This window comes from Epinephelus fuscoguttatus, linkage group LG19 (genome assembly GCF_011397635.1).
Source record: "Epinephelus fuscoguttatus linkage group LG19, E.fuscoguttatus.final_Chr_v1".
Classification (NCBI taxonomy): Eukaryota; Metazoa; Chordata; class Actinopteri; order Perciformes; family Serranidae; genus Epinephelus; species Epinephelus fuscoguttatus.
The window spans coordinates 8,056,171-8,076,367 of NC_064770.1; the positions used below are offsets into that span (position 1 = coordinate 8,056,171).

Genomic DNA, 20,197 nt, shown 5'->3' on the forward strand with positions numbered 1-20,197 from the left:
GTTTGTGGTTAAGGCTGTGCACAGAGCCTGTGCAGACAGCTGCATAGATTAAAATGAGAGTGAATATGTGCGAATGAAAAATGCATCTGATAGCTTGAAGTCAGAACATGGGGATGGTTTCCACTCAGTGCTGCAGCGCCGCATTTTGAATGTAACCCTCTCAATCCTCAACTGTCTGGAGAGGCCACGATCAGCTCTGGCAGCTGAACGCACCACAGTCTCTCACGGAGATGCGCTCTCAGGTACTGATTGATTTAATGTTAACTGATTCTCTGTACTGCCATAATTTGGTCAATAGCCTTAAATACTGAGTTCGATACCCAATCCTCCTATCACTGAGTGTGTTTACATGCACATTAGTGTCCTGGTTTGGAGTCTTATTAATATCATCAAATGATAAACTAAAGCTGTCAAGTCTGGAACCCATAGGCTTATGCATATTTCACCTTGTTGCTTATGACCAATGTGTTTTGTAGCTGATGTTACTTAAAAAACAAGGATTTGCAGAATAGTGTGCTTCTGCTTCCAGGACAGAAAATGACTCATATCTGGGAATCCCTACTGTATATAATAACGATGGCAATAAAACAGGTGTGTTTTGATATCTAAGTCACAATGTTCTGTACCAATGAAGGGTTCAGAAACACGATCAGGTGTTTACATGACACATTGTCCTAATTTCTATCGGACCGCTCAAGCTAGCAAATCCAGCTGTTTATATGTGCAGCACAAAACCGGGATACTCCAAATGTGTGTTCAGGCTGCTGTCTGCAGCTCAGAGTCAACAGAGTCTAATGGAGAAGCTGAGATGTTTCTTTGTGTGTTGATCCAGCTGGAAGCTGCTGACTGCCACTTCATTCACACTCTGCTGTGGAAATGCTGTTCAGGACCGTCCGGGCCTGTACTGGTTGGACTGGGAGACAGCAGAGGATCTAATGGGAGCTAATGGAATAGTTGACAGTGTGGTGGCAGCCGTCTGGGAGATGCATGGGCAGTAAATACTCACACAGTGGCAGCAGCTTGTTAATGAGAGACTTGTTGTCCCAAGGGACAGACGGTTTAGACTCTGGGAGGAAAATGAAACCAACCTGTGAGTGTGAAAGCTGCTGATGAATGAACAGATCAGACATGTTGGAGCACCAGACAGTGCTTTCTTTTAACTAGGCATCACATAACAGCTTCAAAACCTCTGTGTCAGTTGAGTGTTTCTGATCAGATCAGCCCTCTGTGTGAATTTACTTGTTTGTTAATATTTGGTATATGTGAGGATGACAGACTGTATCACCTCTAATCCTTGTTTTTCAGATTTCACTAATCCATAGCAGCACTTGTTGGTGTACAAAACACACTGAAGGCTTGTCTTTGGATGTTTCACTGAGAGTTCAACATCATCAACAACATGAAATACAATATTGATGATGCTGTCGGACACAGTGAACACACAGTTTTATCAAATAAAACTTTTTAAAGGGGAAAAGACATCAAGTGCTTGATATTCAGGGATTGTTGCTGTGGTATTCCTTTAGCAGCCATGTGTCAGTTTGTGTTTCAGTACTCCACATACATTGCACTGCACCATTTTTCTACCATCCCAGACATCCATTGACTTCCTTTTATTTATTTTATAGATTCTAGAAACCTGCTAGTGTTGTGTGATCCACTGCAGTGCACATTAATCTATAATTAAACTGCAATACTGAGCAACACTGATGCAACAAAATAAATAAACACATGCAAATTTGATGCTCAATTTGACTGATTACACAACTCCAGCAGGTTTAAAGGTCTGCAAAGTGATGTTTATATCATACAAACTAATGGAAGCCCATGGATGCCTTAAACTGCAGGAAAAACACATAAAATGTTTGAACCTAAAAAGGGCAGCTAGGATTTAAAATACTTAAAATCAAAAAGAACTTCTGTTTCTCAGAATAAACAGCATGTTGAACAAAAGGCCTTTTAAGTATTGTTTCCCTGTGCAGAGTCTCAGGGTGGAGTGTGATGTGCGTGTTCTGTCTCAGCTCTCCACACGTATTGTTCAGGGGGAAGTGCGTTCAGCTCCACACCCGTTCCTTTTGCTCATAATGGACTTTTCCTCACAGACAGACCTCCATCTTTCTGGACAGTCAAAGCACCAGTAACCCCCTCCTCCACCCCTCCTTCACCTCCAGCCTGCAGCATGTGACCGGGCATGCCTGCTTGACAGTCCTGGGTGTGGCGGACCAAGCCTCCACTTACAGTAACAGAGATAAGGTGACACATTAACTGCAGCAGAGGGATCACACACAACTTCACTTTGAATATCTGGAGTTCATTTCATCAACAAAAACAAGGCTAAACTGCATAAAATAAAAAGTCACCTTTGATAACCTTTGATTGTTTTTTGCCAACAAATCAAAACTAAAGTGAACAAATGGACAAATAAACGGCAACGCACCTCACATGTAGTTCAGTTAGCCAACATAAGTCGATCATGGAAGACAGGAATTTATAGACTAAATTCATCTACAAGAACAGCTGGAACAAACAGCTGGAACAAACCACCAAAATATGCATGTTATTATGCTAACATTTATGAAAAGGTGAGCTCACGTTACCATAACTTTCATTTGGCAGTTTTTCACGTTAACTGTCAGCAGGAAAAAGCGCAGAATTAATGTCGAGGCATTTTTTGAGTATTTCAGTTGCTCAACCCAGACAGTCTTTTGCAGTTCCTGGTCAGCGGTTGTTGGCATGCCACTCAGAATACAAACATGAAAATTTAAAGGTCCACTGTGTAAGATTTAGTGGGATTTAGTGGCATCTAGCAGTGAGAATTGCAGATTGCAACCAGCTGAAACTTCTCCCGGTGTTTATTGTTCAGGAAGTTTTTACCAGGAGCCGAATTATCCACAGAGGTCTCTTCCTCTGAGGAACAAATGGAGCAGGTGATTAAAACCAGTAAAAACACTTGCACGCTACTAATCAGTGATTCTCCTATCCTGTTTGTCAGACCTAAGACGGGTCGCTTGCCTAGCATCTGCAAATGTGTGCTCACCTATTTTCTCTCATAACTTAATGTGAGCTTACCATAATTCTGATCCAGATGTTCAGGTGGTTTTTAGTGGTAGCCAAAATGTAAGCGGAGGTCTCTTCCTCTCCAAAATAAACGCAACCAGTGATTTAAACCAGTAAAAACAGTGAATAAAGCAGTTTTTTCGTACAGTCCGGTTGTAGAGGGGCTGTTAAGTACAGTGGCTGATGCAATCTCCATAGACGAGGACCCGCTCAGTATGTAGATATGAACTGCTCATTCTAAGATAACAAAAACAGTCTTATTTTCAGGTGATCTCTGAAGAAAACATACTTACTATATTATATTCAATTTTGGCCAATATATCCCCTAAATCCTACACACTGGACCTTTAATCGAGATGAACTAAAACTAAACTACTAAATTCATTCAATGAAGCTAAAGGTGGATTAAACAGCACAGAACTGGTGAAAATACGTTGATTGAAACGGGACTACATTTAGTGTTTTAGACTAAAATCTTTATTTCAACATATAACTGGACTGATTTCTTGACAAACTGCCATACAAGATGGTGTTATTAATTGTGAAAAAATGGCCATAATATTTCAATGGGACATCTTTCAAGTAGCAAATCTGAGACATTTGAGAAATTGTAACCAGAGAAACTTTAAGCCATTTTTCAAGATGAAAAAACATAGCCAAACGATTAATGGGTATTCATACTTTTTGACTTTGCTGTCAGTCAACAACTCATATAATCGCCTGCTTGATATATTAATCTTTTATTTGATATATTTCCCTCTGAATCATCCACATCAGCTCCACCACTGTCAGCAGAAACTAGGAAAGAAAACTAAAATCTTGAGAGGATATCTCATTGTGGAAATATTCTATAAAAGCACCAATAACCAAGCCCCACAATGTCGTTGCAATAATAATCTCGACGTATTTGGTCAAAAAGTGTTCTTTCTCCATATTGCCCAGCCCTTACTTTATCTCACTCTGCACTGTCTGCAGCTGCTGCACAACAATTTCCTTCTAAATAAATAAAGTTCATCTAACTTGAAATAATAAGACAACAGCTTTCACCAAACTATTACTGAACAAAGCACTTTCAGATTATCCTTTTGCGAAGGAATTTGGTGTGCACATACTAGTTTGGTAAAAACAAAAAAAAAAACAAAAAACAAAAAAAAAAAAGGTTGTGTTTGGATTTCCAAGGCCCATGAATGGATTCAAGACACTTGCAATTTTCACACATTCACATTTTCAGATAGTTTTGGGTTTTTGGGCGTTTTCTTTTTTTTTTGCTGTCTATTGTTTGGACTCTATCAAATTCTGTTTGCACTGATATGCTTTCAATTTTCAGGCACTCAGCTCTCCTTAACGCCACTGGAAAGAAAACTTTTTCTGGGACCATCGGGAGCCTCAGGAGAGGAGCTCTACATAGAGTTTTTACTGTTTTTGGGTGAACTTTTACTTAAACTGCGAGCATGAAAAAATGTGACAGCTGTCACCTCAAAATGCTTGAAAAACATAAAAATGCATGACAAAAATTTAAGCAATCAAATGACTGAAATGTGACAGAGCTAATATATATTTAAGGTTGCTCTCGACACTTGTGTGTTCCTCTGACTGAGCTTCTGTTTGAAGTCATCTTAAAACCTCACTGGGAAAAGAGCAGTGAGAGTCTGCTGGCAGCACTCGCCTTTCTCTCTTTGTCATCTGCTGAAAACTTCAGGAAACACTCTGGAGTCAGATTCCAGCCTTAGAAAGGGGGCTCGAAGGTGGTGCTGCGATGGGGTCCACATACCAACACCATGACATCACCACCTCCATTCTTCCCCCTGCATTCAAACACTCTCTGCTGCTCGGACAATGGCTGGCACAGAAACAAACTCTGGGGATTTTGGGGAAAGAAAAATAACTGAAACTTTACGCTGTGAGTCCACAGCTGCGAGTCAGACGTCATGCTGAGCCGTTGGCCTCAAACTGAACTGATCCTAAAGCCCTCTGTCAGTTTAAAGGTGTTGGAATAAGCAGACTCGCACTGTCGCATACTTAAATATGCACAAGCCGAGTTTTCAGAGTGGAAATAAACTCCATTTTTAGCATCTCACCACAATTCTGACCTAAATTAGAGCTCTCTGAATTCCTCTCATGCTCAGCGGTGGGAAATGTTCTTCATACACAGACAGAGTCAAAACTTATAAGTCAGATATGAGACGGACTCCTTAAGTGTAGAAAATTAGTATTTGTCCAGAAAGAGCTGGACTTCTTTCATATAAGTTTCATCACAGCAGAGGATTCTGGGTATTGTACTGCTGGTTAATGGGCTCAAATTTGAAGTTTGTAAAATCATGTTCAAGTTCATTTCTAAGTCAGTGGTTTTTTATCACTATTTGTAAACCTGCGTAGAAAAGATTTGTAGGTGCACAAAAACATCTGAGCTACAAGAAAGAATTTTGACTGTTTTCTGCACTGAAACATCTAACTATTGTGGTCAGGGAACTTTAGCTTTGAGCTCTGTAAAGTTCTCTGTTTTGAATCTGTCCTCAGAGTCTTTATGTAACCTCACAGATAATTTGATACTGTAATTTAGGGTTAAGGTTGTCTTAGATTTAGCCGAGGGAAATTGCTGCATCAAAACCGAACTTCACAATAAAAACACATTAAATAAGAACACTCATGCAAACATCAGCCTGAGGTAAAACATCCAGCCAGTTCCTTACAAAGCCATTCACTCTGCTGAGAACTGCAAACGCTTTGTTAACTTTCTAACAATATTTTAGGAATTTGTGCATGAATTTTATCAAGACAACAAATCTTTTCTAAACATTTACAAAGTTTTATCACACATTTACAAAGAGTGATTACAATTCCAGACTAGGGCTGGCCGATATGGAGAAAATTAAATAATGCAATATTTTTGACCAAATACTTCGATATTGATATTGCAACAATAATATAGGGTGGACTATTGATGCTTTCAAAAAATATTTACACTGTGAGTTTTCATAAATAACCATCAGTAACATAGATATAGTGACTTAGTGGGTAAAGGCAAATGATAGATCAGCTAGAACAATCTGGTGAGTTCAAAAAAATTACATCACTTTGCTGCAATGTAGTCTTTAAAACCAGGAACAGACAAAACTTACAAAACAATACAAAATCTAAGAGCCTACTGTATTTACCCCTGGTATTAACATGCCTTTTGATAATCTGAATTCAAGTGGACAGCTGAGACACATCGTTATTCACACCTGTGTCTATCACCTATCTCCAGCTGACCACTTGTGTTCGCATTTAATTACCGCCTACGTCACTAACGCTAGAAGGTCAAAAGGCCCCGCACATGGTTATTAAGACAACACTCTTACTAGCTGCTTCCTAGCATGCTTGCTAGTTACGTTAAGTGGCTGTGTCAGTACAGCTAGAGATATCGCTGTCAGCCGAAACCAACACGTCATGCAACACTTTGTCCAACTCATTGTAAAATGGACAGGGTACAGATGAATCAGATCACAATGTGTCTTTCTGACTGTAAACATGTTTTAAGGGCTGTCCACTTGCGATCGGATCACCTAGGATGTATGTTAATACCAGGTATAAACAGTCTCTAAGATGATATCTATTCTCATATCACGATATCAATCTAATCGATATATTGACCAGCCCTACTCTGGGACATTATTTCTGAACAACTCCAAATCTCACTGATCCTTGAAGGGCTTCCCCCTGAAAGTCGGAGATACAAATCATCAGTCAAAGACCCCTCAGTTGAGCATTCGTTTCTTTTTTTGTTTTTTGTCAGTCAGTGTGCAGTGTAGCCTGCTTTGTGGACATTTTGGTCCCCGGATTTTGCTGCTGAGTGAGCGCTCCTTGCTCTCATGCTACTCTTTGGTACAGGCAGCTGTGGACGCAGGGGCAGCTGCTCAGGGGAGGAGAGGCTTCCAGAGAAGGTGATCTTCTGCCTTCTGCTTCGAAGTGATGAATTTACAGCTCACAGCAACCTAACATGATACAGTCTCTGGCTTTTGATTGATATCTAGTGTCAGCAAAAAATGTTGTTACAAATTTCCGATCCATTGTCAGCACAGTTAGCTTGTTTACTACATTACGTAAATTTCACACTGAACGTCCTGCCGAACCCAATTCAAACTCTCAAACTCAGGAACAAGCCAAATCTGATTTCGCTGTCAAAATTCTAAGTTGAGTACAAGTCTAGATCCTTATTTGAGTCCATACAATACAGTACAGTTAAAATACCTGAGCTTCTGTACCAAAACCAACATATTTCTTTTGGGGATAAAAAGGCAAAAATAAACACATTTTAACCCTTTTTTGTTTTTATGTGACAAACTTATCAAACTTCTAAAGACATCAGAGTCAAACGGGAGCTTTACCTGATTAAAATACTGTTAGAAAGTAAACAAAAACTTTTTCAGTACTTGCTCTACTCAGCACTGGAACCAGTAAGAAAAACCAACAGCTTTCCACTATATTATGCACACATGCTTAACTGACATATCAGCCTTACATGGCAGCTATGGTCGTCTTTTACCTGAAAATGAATGGTATGAAGTGTTTGTTGCATGATTAAATTTTCTATCATTTTAATACTTTCATACTGAATGTCTGTTTCTGTGTTGGATTGGACTGAGAAAACACCTGGGACAATGATGGAATAGAGTCCACGACTTTGAAAGCCAGAGCCTGTGGAGCTGCAGCGGTGCAGAATAAATGTGTTGTGGCGATGCAGCGACCTCACACTGGCGTCATTACAGGTGTTTACAGTCTAGAGAAAGATGCATTCAGTGTCCTTTCACATAAAAGTCACAGTTGAGTCATGTGACGTCTGAGAGGCACAGATGAAAAGATAACCAGCTAACAGGAGAGCCGAGTTCAGTACCTCCGTTACATAAGGCACCGAATAAAGAAAAACACCAGCAGCCATGACTCTGCTGCACACACTACACAATATACACAATACACACAATACACACAGGATGTAGCCTCAAACTAGATTCATTATCGTCTAGCTTTCATTTCAAAGCTTCTATAAAAAGTCAGGAGAGGCCTGTTACACAGTTTCCTGCGCCGTCGCTCTGAGCAGGCTCACAGGCTCGTTATTCTGGAGGAGACCCATCTCATTAGAATGATAATACAGAGTGTATGTGAAAAATAAGGAGACAGTTAACCATCAACATGAGCGCATCAGTTCAACAGCAGGTCAGCAGACGGCCCAGAGATCAACATGTGGGAAATCAGTCGCCACTAGGAAAACTCTCAAAGGGAAGTTGTTAGGGGAAAAAACTGAGAGTAAAACTAATTTCACTCCCAGAGAGCAGACACTACAGAACCAGTCAAGTTCAGTAATAAATGTTTAAGGTTTTAAAGCTGGTTGGAAAACTGTGTCTCAGATAGAAAGGTTGTGATGTCTTCATTTTGTGTCTTTTTTTTTTATATATTATTATTTTACAGATGCTGCACAATGATAAACAGCAGAGCTAGTTAGCTTTAGCGTTAGCGTCTGCTGATTAAAAATACCTGTCATTACCAGGGATTTCACTACTGCCTCATTTAAAAGTCAGTGGAGTTATTCTAGTAACGTAGTGTGGTAGTATGCATGCGTAGCAAGCTAAGGTAGTGACATACATCACAACATGTGTCATGTGACATAACATGACATTGGTATACTTTTTTAAAGCCAAGCCATTAAGGTTTTTCCTAAACCTAACTATGCCTAAACGTAAGGAAATAAACGTAAGAAGGAGATGTTTTACCTATGTAGTGAGTTCATTTTGAAAAAGACAGTAGGCATGTAACGAGCCTACACTGACTCTTCCTCCCTGAACGCAGGTTGGTACCTAGCGCGTCATATTTTGATGTGTAGGTCCACTGATGAAGCAGCAATATTTGACAACTTGGGATGAGGTTTCTTTGAGGTTAGACTTCAAGTAGAAACAGGTAACTTTTCCGCCTTAGCGTTATTGTGGTGTTATTGTTGCAGCTGCTGCAACAACAACCACACAGGACTGCATTTTGTTTTCCACAGTTATTTCAGTTGTTCCACTGTCCACCATTTCTGCAACTCCAGATAGTAACTGCAAAGACCTTATATTGGTACTTTTGAGCTACTTGGGATAGCTACTAGTAAAAACAAAATCACTATCCTGGTTGACTCAATGTTTGACTCACTTTCTTTGTGCCATAAATCGAGTCCCCATTTTCCTGGAAGATCTTACCCGCCTACAGACAGAAATGCATAGTGAAAGAGAGGCTTGTCGAACCAATGTAAGCGCCAATGGTGTTGCATTATGTAATCACCATTTACATTATAATGATAAGTTAAGCAAAAAAAAAAAAACCCTGTTAAATTATTGACTGATTTTAACTAAATCAAAGTAACACCTTTGTTTTCTTCTCCTTCCTGTTTACATCACACTGAGGACTGGATGACTGGCCCCGGGACAGCCAGGGCTCCTGAGGGGCCCCTTAGTCCCAACACACACGGAGCTTTGTTTCCCTGTTCAGCGGTATGACTGGCTTGCTTTAAAGCCTGTAGGCATCCTGTCTGTTTAGTGGACCAATTAAACATTTAACACACCAACAGTAGAGTTGACAGACAAACACGATCGGTTCAAAAACACAGGCAGAATTTTACTGAAAGGTTTTAACACTTTCCCTCAAATCTGTGGAAACTTCCCCCCTCGTTATCCCCTCAGTTTAAAGTTTTCAGATGAGAGCGTAGAAGTAGAGCAAGCAGTTGAACTCCTCCAACAGTCACAGTATGAAGCCACTGATTGGCAAAACAAACAGTCTCCTGTATTTGCTCGACCTTTTCTCAGAGTTATGTAAAGGAAAAGTCCTGTTCCTGGGTTTTTCTTCAGAGTGTGAACGGAGCCGTGAGGGTGTGAATCTCTCAATGTGTTCCAGTTACATATAAGGCAATGTCAGGTGACTCAGTTATTCCCCTTTTGTCAGCAGGAAAACTGAGACATATGACAGCGAGAGAGAGGTTTGCACAGAAACGCTGCAGTAGATGATTTTCTGCAGAAAGACAACTTTGCAAATGTGGGTCTGTGTTTATGAGGTGTCTCAGAGCAGGAATCAGTCCTAACTGTCCAGCAGTTCTCAGGATGACACATTAAGTCCTACTTTTAAAAAAGAGCCACATTAAAACCATATTCAACTGGTGACTGGATCACTGTAAATGACTTCCAGCTACACTGTATATTCATCTACACTAACGGATTTATTGATCAATAGAATTTTCTTTAAAAAAAAAAAAAAAAAATCAAAATACAAAATGTTACACTTCATAATGGGGTGTATCTATGACAGAATGATCAGAGAATTAATCCATTGAACATATGTGGAGTTACAGCTAATGCCATACATGGAGACAGGCCTTAAGCTACGTATGAACTTTGGCCTCTAGTTTTTGCATAGGTAACCTTGATGAGGTACCTTTAGCTGTGTTTGCCCGCAAAACTTCAATCCAAAACTAAATCCTAGATCTTTTGAACATTTCCACCCTGTTGTAGGCAGGGTTGTTGTCACTCACTGCTCCGTCCAGCTCTCGCTGTATTTCCTCTTTACCGGTGACCATAGGAATGTGAGGAATGCACTGTGTTTATCGTCCATGAAATGGGGTTGCATGCCAACATTATCAGAACAAAAAAGAGAAGGCTGGAGTGAGCATCTCCGTCGATGGGATATTTAAAAATATTGGGTTTGTACAGCTGGAATGCACCGTAATGACGCTCCACTACATTTTTTCCAAGACAGGAAACAGAATATTTGCAGTACACAAAAACTGTTTGAAATTCATAAACATTTTTTTCAATACCTAAAGATCCAACCATCACTAAAGCGTATGTCATCCAAAATAGACAATAAGAACAAACTGAATATCAGAGTTGTCATATTGACATTTAAGGCGTGATGATTTGAAAGCTAGTAGCTGCCGTCTGTCGCCTTTCAATGGCACTGTGAATTAAATTATTTTTTTTCTCAGTTTTAAGCTACTAACTGTTAACTTGCAGTTCAGTCCATGGGGACTTGTCCAAACGAAATATGGTTAAATCTCTGTTGTTGAATGGCTCTATTAAGACCATCCACAACCTTTCACAATGGAAACGCAAGAGTAATCATTCTGAGGTCATCCCTGTGTTTCCCGGGTTCTCTGTTTGCCAGGTTCTACAGTCAGGTCCATAATTATTTGGACAATGATACAGTTGTCGTCATTTTGGCTCTGTACACCACCACAGTGGGTTTTAAATGAAATAATGAATACCTGCTTAAAGTGCAGACTCTCAGCTTTCATTTAAGGCTTTTTTCAAAAATGTAGTATGAACCGTGTAGGAATTACAACCATTTCTTCACACAGTCCCCCAACTTTAAGGGCTCATAAGTATTTGGACAAACTAACATAATCATCAATTAAACAGTCAGTTTTAATACTTGGTTGCAAATCCTTTACAGTCAATGACTGCCTGAAGTGTTGGACACATAGACATCACCAGATGCTGGGTTTCTTCCCTGGTGATGCTCTGCCAGCCCTTTACTGCAGCCGTCTGCACTTCCTGCTTGTGTTTTGGGTGTTTTGGCTTCAGCAAGAGAAACGCATGCTCAGTTGGATTCAGGTCAGATGATATGACTTGGCCATTGCAGAACATTCCACTTCTTTGCCTTAAAAATGTCTTTGGTTGCTTTTGCAGTATGCTTCAGGTCATTGTCCAACTGCACTGTGAAGCATCGTCCAATGAGTTTTGAAGCATTTGGTTGAATCTGAGCAGATAATGGTGCCCCAACCACTTCAGCTTTCATCCTGCTGCTCTTATCAGCAGTCACATCATCAATAAATACAAGAGAACCAGCTCCACTGGCAGCCATACATGGCCATGACATAACAACATACCTCCACCATGCTTCACTGATGAGGTGGTGTGCTTTGGATCATGAGCAGTTCCTTCCCTTCTTCCTTCTCTTGTCTTCCCATCATTCTGGTAGTTGATCTTTTTTTATCTGTCCATAGTATGCTGTTCCACAACTGTACAGGCTTTTTAGATGGTTTTTGACAAACTCTAATCTGGCCTTCCATTTTTAAGGCTAACCAATGGTTTGCATCTTATGATAAACCCTCTGTATTTATTCTAGTGAAGTCTTGTCTTGCTTACAAGAGCAGCAGGATCAAAGCTGAAGTGTTTGGGGCACCATTATCTGCTCAGATTCAACCAAATGCTTCAAAACTCATTGGATGATGCTTCATAGTGCAGTTGGACAATGACCTGAAGCATACTGCAAAAGCAACCAAAGACATTTTTAAGGCAAAGAAGTGGAATGTTCTGCAATGGCCAAGTCATATCATCTGACCTGAATCCAATTGAGCATGCGTTTCTCTTGCTGAAGCCAAAACTGAGGGCAAAACACCCAAAACACGAGCAGGAAGTGTAGACGGCTGCAGTAAAGGGCTGGCAGAGCATCACCAGGGAAGAAACCCAGCATCTGGTGATGTCTATGTGTCCAACACTTCAGGCAGTCACTGACCGTAAAGGATTTGCAACCAAGTATTAAAACTGACTGTTTAATTGATGATTATGTTAGTTTGTCCAAATACTTATGAGCCCTTAAAGTTGGGGGACTGTGTGAAGAAATGGTTGTCATTCCTACACGGTTCATACTACATTTTTGAAAAAAAGCTTTAAATGAAAGCTGAGAGTCTGCACTTTAAGCAGGTATTCATTGTTTCATTTAAAACCCATTGTGGTGGTGTACAGAGCCAAAATGATGACAACTGTATCATTGTCCAAATAATTATGGACCTGACTGTATGTTCCCCACTTAACCCTGCAAAAAAGGTTCTATGTTCCCCACTTACACAAAAAGGGTTCTATGTTTCGGGCTTGGTTGAGCAGTGAATATAGAACCCAGGAAACATAGAACCTTTTTTGTGTAAGCCGGGAACATAGAACCTTTTTTGCAGGGTTAAGTGGGGAACACAGAACCTGGGAAACATAGAACCCGGTAAACATAGATACGCTCCCATCATTCTAATGTGTACTGACCTAAACTGACCAGACTGTTTTGGTGGATATACTTTGCTGCTGAAACTGTTGTAAAACAGCAACTTCTCACTTTGTCTCTCTCATTAGTCTGAGTTTAACTTTCAAAGTGAATCCTGGAATAAATCTTGAGATAAAAAAATGAGCCAAATAGTCTTAAAGGTTAAAGTGACTTTTTAAGGTGAAGCTGAGAGGAGCTGCAGAGTAAAACTGTCGATAATAAAATAGGAGTTCCCCTCGAGAAAGGCTGGGTTTTGTGGGGGATGATTGGCTGAGTTTGAACCCAAACTCATGAATAAAACATCAGAGATTCGGTCTGAGCGAGTGTGGAGAGACAGCAGTCCCCCTCCACCACCACCACCACCACCACTCGCTGTTTTGTTTCGCTTCTCAACGGCCAGCCCGTCATTATATACAGAGGGACGACAGGGTTACGAGGCTCCAATAATGGGACACTGATGAGCCTCATCACTCCACAGGGTCAATAATAATAACAATAAAACCTCCTGTGGCACACTTTTGTTAAAGAGGACAGATGGAGATGTTAAAGGCCAACAAGGAGGCTTTTATTTGCTTTTGCCTGAGGTTTAAATTTCTTTCATTTTATAGACTTAAAATTAGATAATAAGTTTCTAGATTAAAGCGTCAGGAAGACTAACTTTCATGATACTCATGAGATCAGGTATCAGAATCAGGAGAGAAAAAGACTGATGGGTGCTGGTTTTGGTACTCAAAACATAATGGGGTCCAATATCAAATTAACTTTGATCTAGTATGAGTATTTTAATCTTTTATTTCCACAACTCTTATTTTGATGGGGCAATGATTTCTCTGTATTTTTCCTCACAAGTTTTCTGGAAAGAGCAATATACTTGGTAGTTATGTCAAGAAAAGAAAAAAAGTACTCAGTTAAATATTATAGACACTTTCCCCATATATGTTGTATTGTAAGCTCCCCTGTAGACATATTTTACATTTACCGCAATCACTAAAAGACTTTCTAGATTACACTTGAATTAAATGAACTATGTACTTATTGTTTTGAAACATCCAAGAAATTTCCTAGGAATCATGATGTCAGAAAATAAATCGCATCCTCTTTTCATTGTACAAAGATCCAGAAACAACAAGCATGTCTTTCACTTTCTCAAAGACTGCCTCAGATGTAAAGTGAGTTCATGAGATCAGTCTGTTCCTCATGATTTTCTGGCAAGAACAAAGTGCTTTGGTTCTAATTTTAATGGGAAAAAATGCTATATCTTGAAAAAAAAAGCTCCATTTAGACTGAAATAAACATACATACATAATTAATTCATTATTTGAACTTCATATATGTTGTATCGTAAACTTCACTGAGGACAAGTTTGACATTTTCTGCACTCATTAAAAGAATAAATAAGTGTAACTGTACAAACAGAAACATCAAACACATGTTTCACTTCATTTCCTCTCAGACTGCCTCAGATGTTTATGAGATTAGTCTATTAAATGTAATGTAATGGAGCGGTACAGTCACAGTGTGCTGACTGTAAACTGCAGTGCTGTGATACTGAGATGCCACAGCAGCCTCTGACCCCCCCCCCCCCCCAACCCCGTCCCCGTCCCCGTCCCTCCCCAATGCTATAATTCCTGTTAATCCTGGTGGGGCACCATCTGGGAGCTCCTTGTGATTTGGGCGATAGCAGATAGTGAAGCAGCAGATGTCAGGAGGACACAGTTTGGGTCACACATGTCCTTTTAAAATCAAAGGAAATATCCCGGAATATGGAAAAGAGGCCGCTGGTGTTATAGTAGTTTGTTAATGACTCCTTTCACAAAGTAAACAACACCAGGAAAACCTGGATCCTGAACATTTGTAAGTCCGGTGTCTGCTCTAACAACGGCAAAACAGCGTATGAGGTGATGGATGGGGCGTGCTGAGGTGGAGAACAATGGGTGGGGGTCATGTGACAGTCTGCAGGAAGTCCCCGAGGGAGCAGGACGGGCCTGTCAGCTGGCCGAGGACAACATTTACATATTAACATCTACAGAGAGAGACCTCCTGCTGACAGGTGGATGATGCTACATTCATGTTGTGTGCCAGTTACCGTTAATACCAGCTTCCAACTTGATGTCTAACAGGGTCACGATACTGAGTGATGTACGTCCATGTAGAGTTTCCTTATTGAAGCTTGTTAAAGTTGTTTGGTACAGATTTGGGAAACCATTGAATCGGCTTATTTGCCATTTCATTTGTAGTTCTTTAATGTGTCATTGAGCAGATTTGAGCTGAGAGATGAGCAGGGAGATCTGGGCGCTGCTAAGATGAAGTGAAATTTACCACAGTTCATTTACACACACTACCCAAATTGTTAAAATATAAAGCTGGTTGAAAATCAGAGAAGTGTCCCTTTAAGGCTTTAGGCCAAACATAAGACACTAGCTTTGTTAGAGATGACATTTGAAACAGCAGTGGACTTACAATGTTCCAGCACTTGACATTTATGTATTCACTACAGAAGATACATCAAAAAGCAATCTAACAGCAGCTCCTCAGTCTGAGAGAAGTTGAGCCGCTAAGAACTGCTCACAGTCAGTCAGCTGCTGCATATGATGCAGCTTTTTGGAATAATGATAATAATAATGATACAACGATAAACACCTTTTAAAGCAAATTTTAATGGTGGCAAGTTGATAAAGATCCAATCAGCTGTTCTCGTGCACTGTTTGTGGGTTTACCAACAAAAAGTAATGCAAGAGAACTGGTGTATAACCAACATAATCGGGTAGGTTGCCATCCCGTGACCATACCATAACGGGAGTAAAGACAGCAGTAGTATAAAGAACAAGAGTCCATGTCCAAGGAGTCAGGTTGCGGGTGATGGATGAGTCGAACAAGTGAACTTTGAGACATTTTAAGGCATGTCTTCATCATGTTTCTTTCTCTAAACCTAACCTACATACCATTATGTATCTTAACGTTAAGTACGTAACATCACAACACCCAATTATGTTTCTTTTCCTAAACCTAACCTACTTAACTTTACTTTTCTAAACCTAACCTGTGTAACTTTCCATTACATATGTAACTGAAGCTTAAGAACGTAACTTATGTAACTTTACGTAAAGTACATAACTTTGCGTTAGTATGTAATGCGACAACACCTGATTTTTTTTTTTCCTAAACCTAACCTACGTAACATCTCTTTTCTAAGCCTAAGCTATGTAACTTTACATTAAGTATGATATGTTAAGTATCAAACCTAAAGTTAAGTACGTAATGGGATGGTGACAAACCATGTTGCCTTTCCTAAACCTAACCTTTACTTTTCTTAACCTAGTCTACATGACTTTACGTTAAGTACATAACTCTACATTAAGTACGTAATATGAAAACACCCAATTATGTTTATTTTCCTTAACCTAAGCTATGTAATTTTACTTTTCTAAACCCTACCTATGTACATAACATTATGTTATGTACACAACATTAGAATGCCCAATTATGTTTCTTTTCCTAAACCTAACCACTGTCACTTTACTTCTCTAAACCTAGCCTAGCTGAATTTACGTTTTTGAAACATAACCTATATAACTTTATGGTAAGTATATTAAGTACGTAATTTTACATTAAGTACATAATGTAACAACGCCTATCCATGTTTCTTTTCCTAACCCTTACCTACGTAACTGTAAGAATGTTATTTTAACTATGTAAGTTTACATTTAGAACGTAATTTGACGCTGCCCAACCACATTCCTTTTCCTAAACCTAAACTAACTTAAATGTGAAGATACGTTAAAAACGTATTTTTAAGTTAAGTACATAACATGACGACACCATTCATGAGGCATTAATTCGTAAGATTTCATACGCACCACTGGATGAGGATACGTAGGTTTGTTTGACAGTATATTAAGTGCTCAACAATAACAGCAACTGAATCAAATAAAGCTGTTGTCATGACCAAATCTGGATTTCCTGGTAAAATTGGGGCTGTTTGCAGAACTAATTTATTTAAGTATGAAGATCAGTTGTGTGATAAAACATCACATGCCAACACGATGCTTTTTGTTTCCATGACAGTTTAGAAAATATACTAAATATCTTAAAGGGTATCTATCTATCTATCTACCTATCTATCCGATGAGTTCACATTCTTCACTTACAGAAAACTTCTTCATTTACCTTTGAACTGTGATCTGCTAGTTTCAGCGCTTCGGAGAATCACTGGCATCATCATCATAAGATTAGCAGGAGAGTTTTAGGAGGTGTGAGGGCAGCAGGAGACAAAAGTCAGCACAAAGCTGCTTTAAGCAAGTCAACACCTCCACAGATTGCTACAGCTGCAGTCTGTAGGTTTATTACAACACAGAGGAGAAAGGCTCTCTTGATAGCACAACACTGATGTAAAGGGTAAATGCTGACGTAGGTGAACTCACCAGAAGCTTCATTTTGAGCTCAAATCAAGTGTTTCAAAATATGACAATTTCAACACCAATACACTGCACAACACTCAGAGTATTCAGAGTCTTCTCTCAGACAGTGAAGACTTAAGTCAATGTGTAAATCAGTTTCTAGGAAACATCTGTAGCACTATCCAATGAAAAGCAATCACATTTGAAAACAGGAAGTCACCGCAGCATCAAAAGCTGAAGCACAACCTCAAAAAATAACAAGCAAAATATTAAACTGAACAGCTAAATGTTTTACTCAGTGTGACACAGACACAAGGACAGACTTCCTCCACATGTTTGAACATCTCAGGTGACCCCTGGACAGTTGCCTAGGAGACCCCTACCCAGCAGCAGAGAGGTACCAGCCATATTTCACAATAAAAGCATGTGGTTCAGGTGTACTTACTGTTTCTGTTGGCTTTGAGTTTGGACAGCAGCTTCTGAGTGGACAGCAGGTCTCCGCTCTTCACCGCTTGCAGCAGGTCCTGCTCCTTCCCCATGCTCCCACCTCCTCCACCTCCACCTCCTCGTGTTTGAACCAGCTTTATTTAAAATCCCGCTGCCTCCTCAGAGCCTCATGCTGAGTGCCGGAGACATGGAGACCTGCCTCAGGTGAGACTCTCTCCACACTTCCTGTCTCGACTCCAGACACAACGTTCTAAATAAATCCTCTGTGTGATATTATTTCCTTTGAGTCTGCAGAGATGGAAAAACTGTTCTTAATTTCCTGCGCAGACTTTTCAGTCTTTATTTTTGGGGGAGAGATGTTATTTCCAGGGTCAGCCAGGGGTTGGAGGCTGGTGGAGCTGCTGTAGATGAGACTGAAGGAAGTAATGTGGTCACGACTGAAAAGAAACGAGAAAACCAGATCACTTCATCTATCAGAGTCCAAACTGAAAACCACAGCAGCTCCTGAAAGCGTCGGAGAGAAAAGAAAAGACTTACTCAGACCACAAGGACTCCACAGAGTTCTTCAAATAACTTTCCATAAAAGAGAAACAGGATGAATATGAAACCAAAACATGCATGAAGCGTTTGGGTTTAGTAGCATCTTATCAGCCCCAAATCCAGTCCTGAATCCACTTATCAGATCCTAATCCTTTCTAAGTCCTTATCGAATCTAATCAGATTAAGCACTCAAGATCTGAAGGGAACTTAAGATATAAATAAATGAAGTTTATTAGATCTGTGATCAACTTTGGTTGAGCAACAATTACTCGATTAATCCATTAATCATCAAAGTCATTTTTCAGGCAAAATACCACAAATTTAATGGTGCCATGAACCAAGTTTCCATCTAAATTTAGTAGGGATGGAAGATATTGGATTTTCTGCCTATAACCGATATGCTTATATAAACAACTTATTTGGCCGATAACCAATACTAATATTGATATATCATCTTTTTTCCCTTCGTAATTCTAGTGATTTTACAGCTGATACTGGCCGATACCGATGATGTATCGGAATTATCGGTATGTTGGCTGATTCCTCTAAAACCTATATCAGAGCGATATTATTGTGCATCCCTAAAATTTGTGTCAATTTTTTACAAAATTTTCTGAAAATGGTCCAGAGAAAATGTCAATATATTGCTATAGTATTTGGCATTGACTGTTTCCTTTGGGAGGTCATTGTGCCCAAGAACTACAGATGTTCTGATTCTGATCTTTTTCATCCTGATACAGACTCTGATACTTGAACTTGCCAACTTGCCGATGCCAAGTATCGATCCAATAACGTTGGGTTAAAATAAAAAAAAAAAGAAATTTAAATTAAAAGCTGTATAGATCGAATCACCATGATGGAACAATCACTTCTGGGTAAACAACTGGCAGTTGATTTCAATTGCAGAGATATGTGAAATCTGAAAATTCGTTGATTTCTTTTGCTTTATTCAGCCATAACTGTGGCGTTTAAAGATATACAGTTAAACACAGTGGTCCAACCGATCTGACATATCTGCTGTGCTTATTTTATGTACTTTGTTGCTTTGCTATCATTTTTGATGAGACAAATCTACAGGCACGGAAGCTAAGCAATGCACTGCTGTGGATGGGGCCGCAGCAAAACATAGTTTAGCCACCTACCAAAAACTCTAAAGCTCTGCTTTACCTTACATACAAACCAATCAACACAGTTGTAGACCAGCAATTCAGTGTTCTGCTAAGTTAAATCACTGTTTTTGTCAAGGGAGTTTAGTGGCTTTGATATAGCGGCTTCAATGTCCTGTCAGAAAAGGCTGTAGGATGGTGAGGAAAAGCGGTGAAAATATTCTAAATATAGCGTACGCTTAAACTGATATTGATCTTTTTTAGTGGGCCTTTTTAGGTGGCTAAAAACTGACAAATTAATGCAGCGTTTGCTCAGCACTGTTTGATTTTATGTTTGTGACGCAGGGATTTTTTTCCCCAGAAATTATTGTAAATAAATATTGTGATTTGCTCTATACTATTATCCCTGAATGGATGTGAAATGATAACCATTATCGTTATATGGCATGGCTCAGGTTAAACCCTAAACTAGCGAGACTTGCCAGTGCAAAATACTGCCATATTGCCAACATTTTCTTCCAGCCAAAGCTTATTTACCATAAATCAATTCTTCTTTGCCACTATAAAACAGTTGCCAGTAGCTTTACCTCACAACTCCTTGTGTAGGCTACTTCTTTA

General features: G+C 39.6%; 1 protein-coding gene across 7 annotated transcripts in view; it reads right to left on the reverse strand.

The window, feature by feature from the left end:
• LOC125879583 (caskin-2-like) overlaps positions 1 to 20,197 on the reverse strand; it is an 83,788-nt gene that overhangs the window by 60,814 nt on the left and 2,777 nt on the right. For all 7 annotated transcript variants that reach the window (XM_049561536.1, XM_049561535.1, XM_049561534.1 and 4 more), the window contains exon 2: positions 17,932 to 18,370. In XM_049561536.1, coding sequence (XP_049417493.1) covers positions 17,932 to 18,025 — 94 coding nt within the window. In that variant the 5' untranslated portion in view covers positions 18,026 to 18,370. The remainder of the gene's footprint in view (positions 1 to 17,931; positions 18,371 to 20,197) is intronic.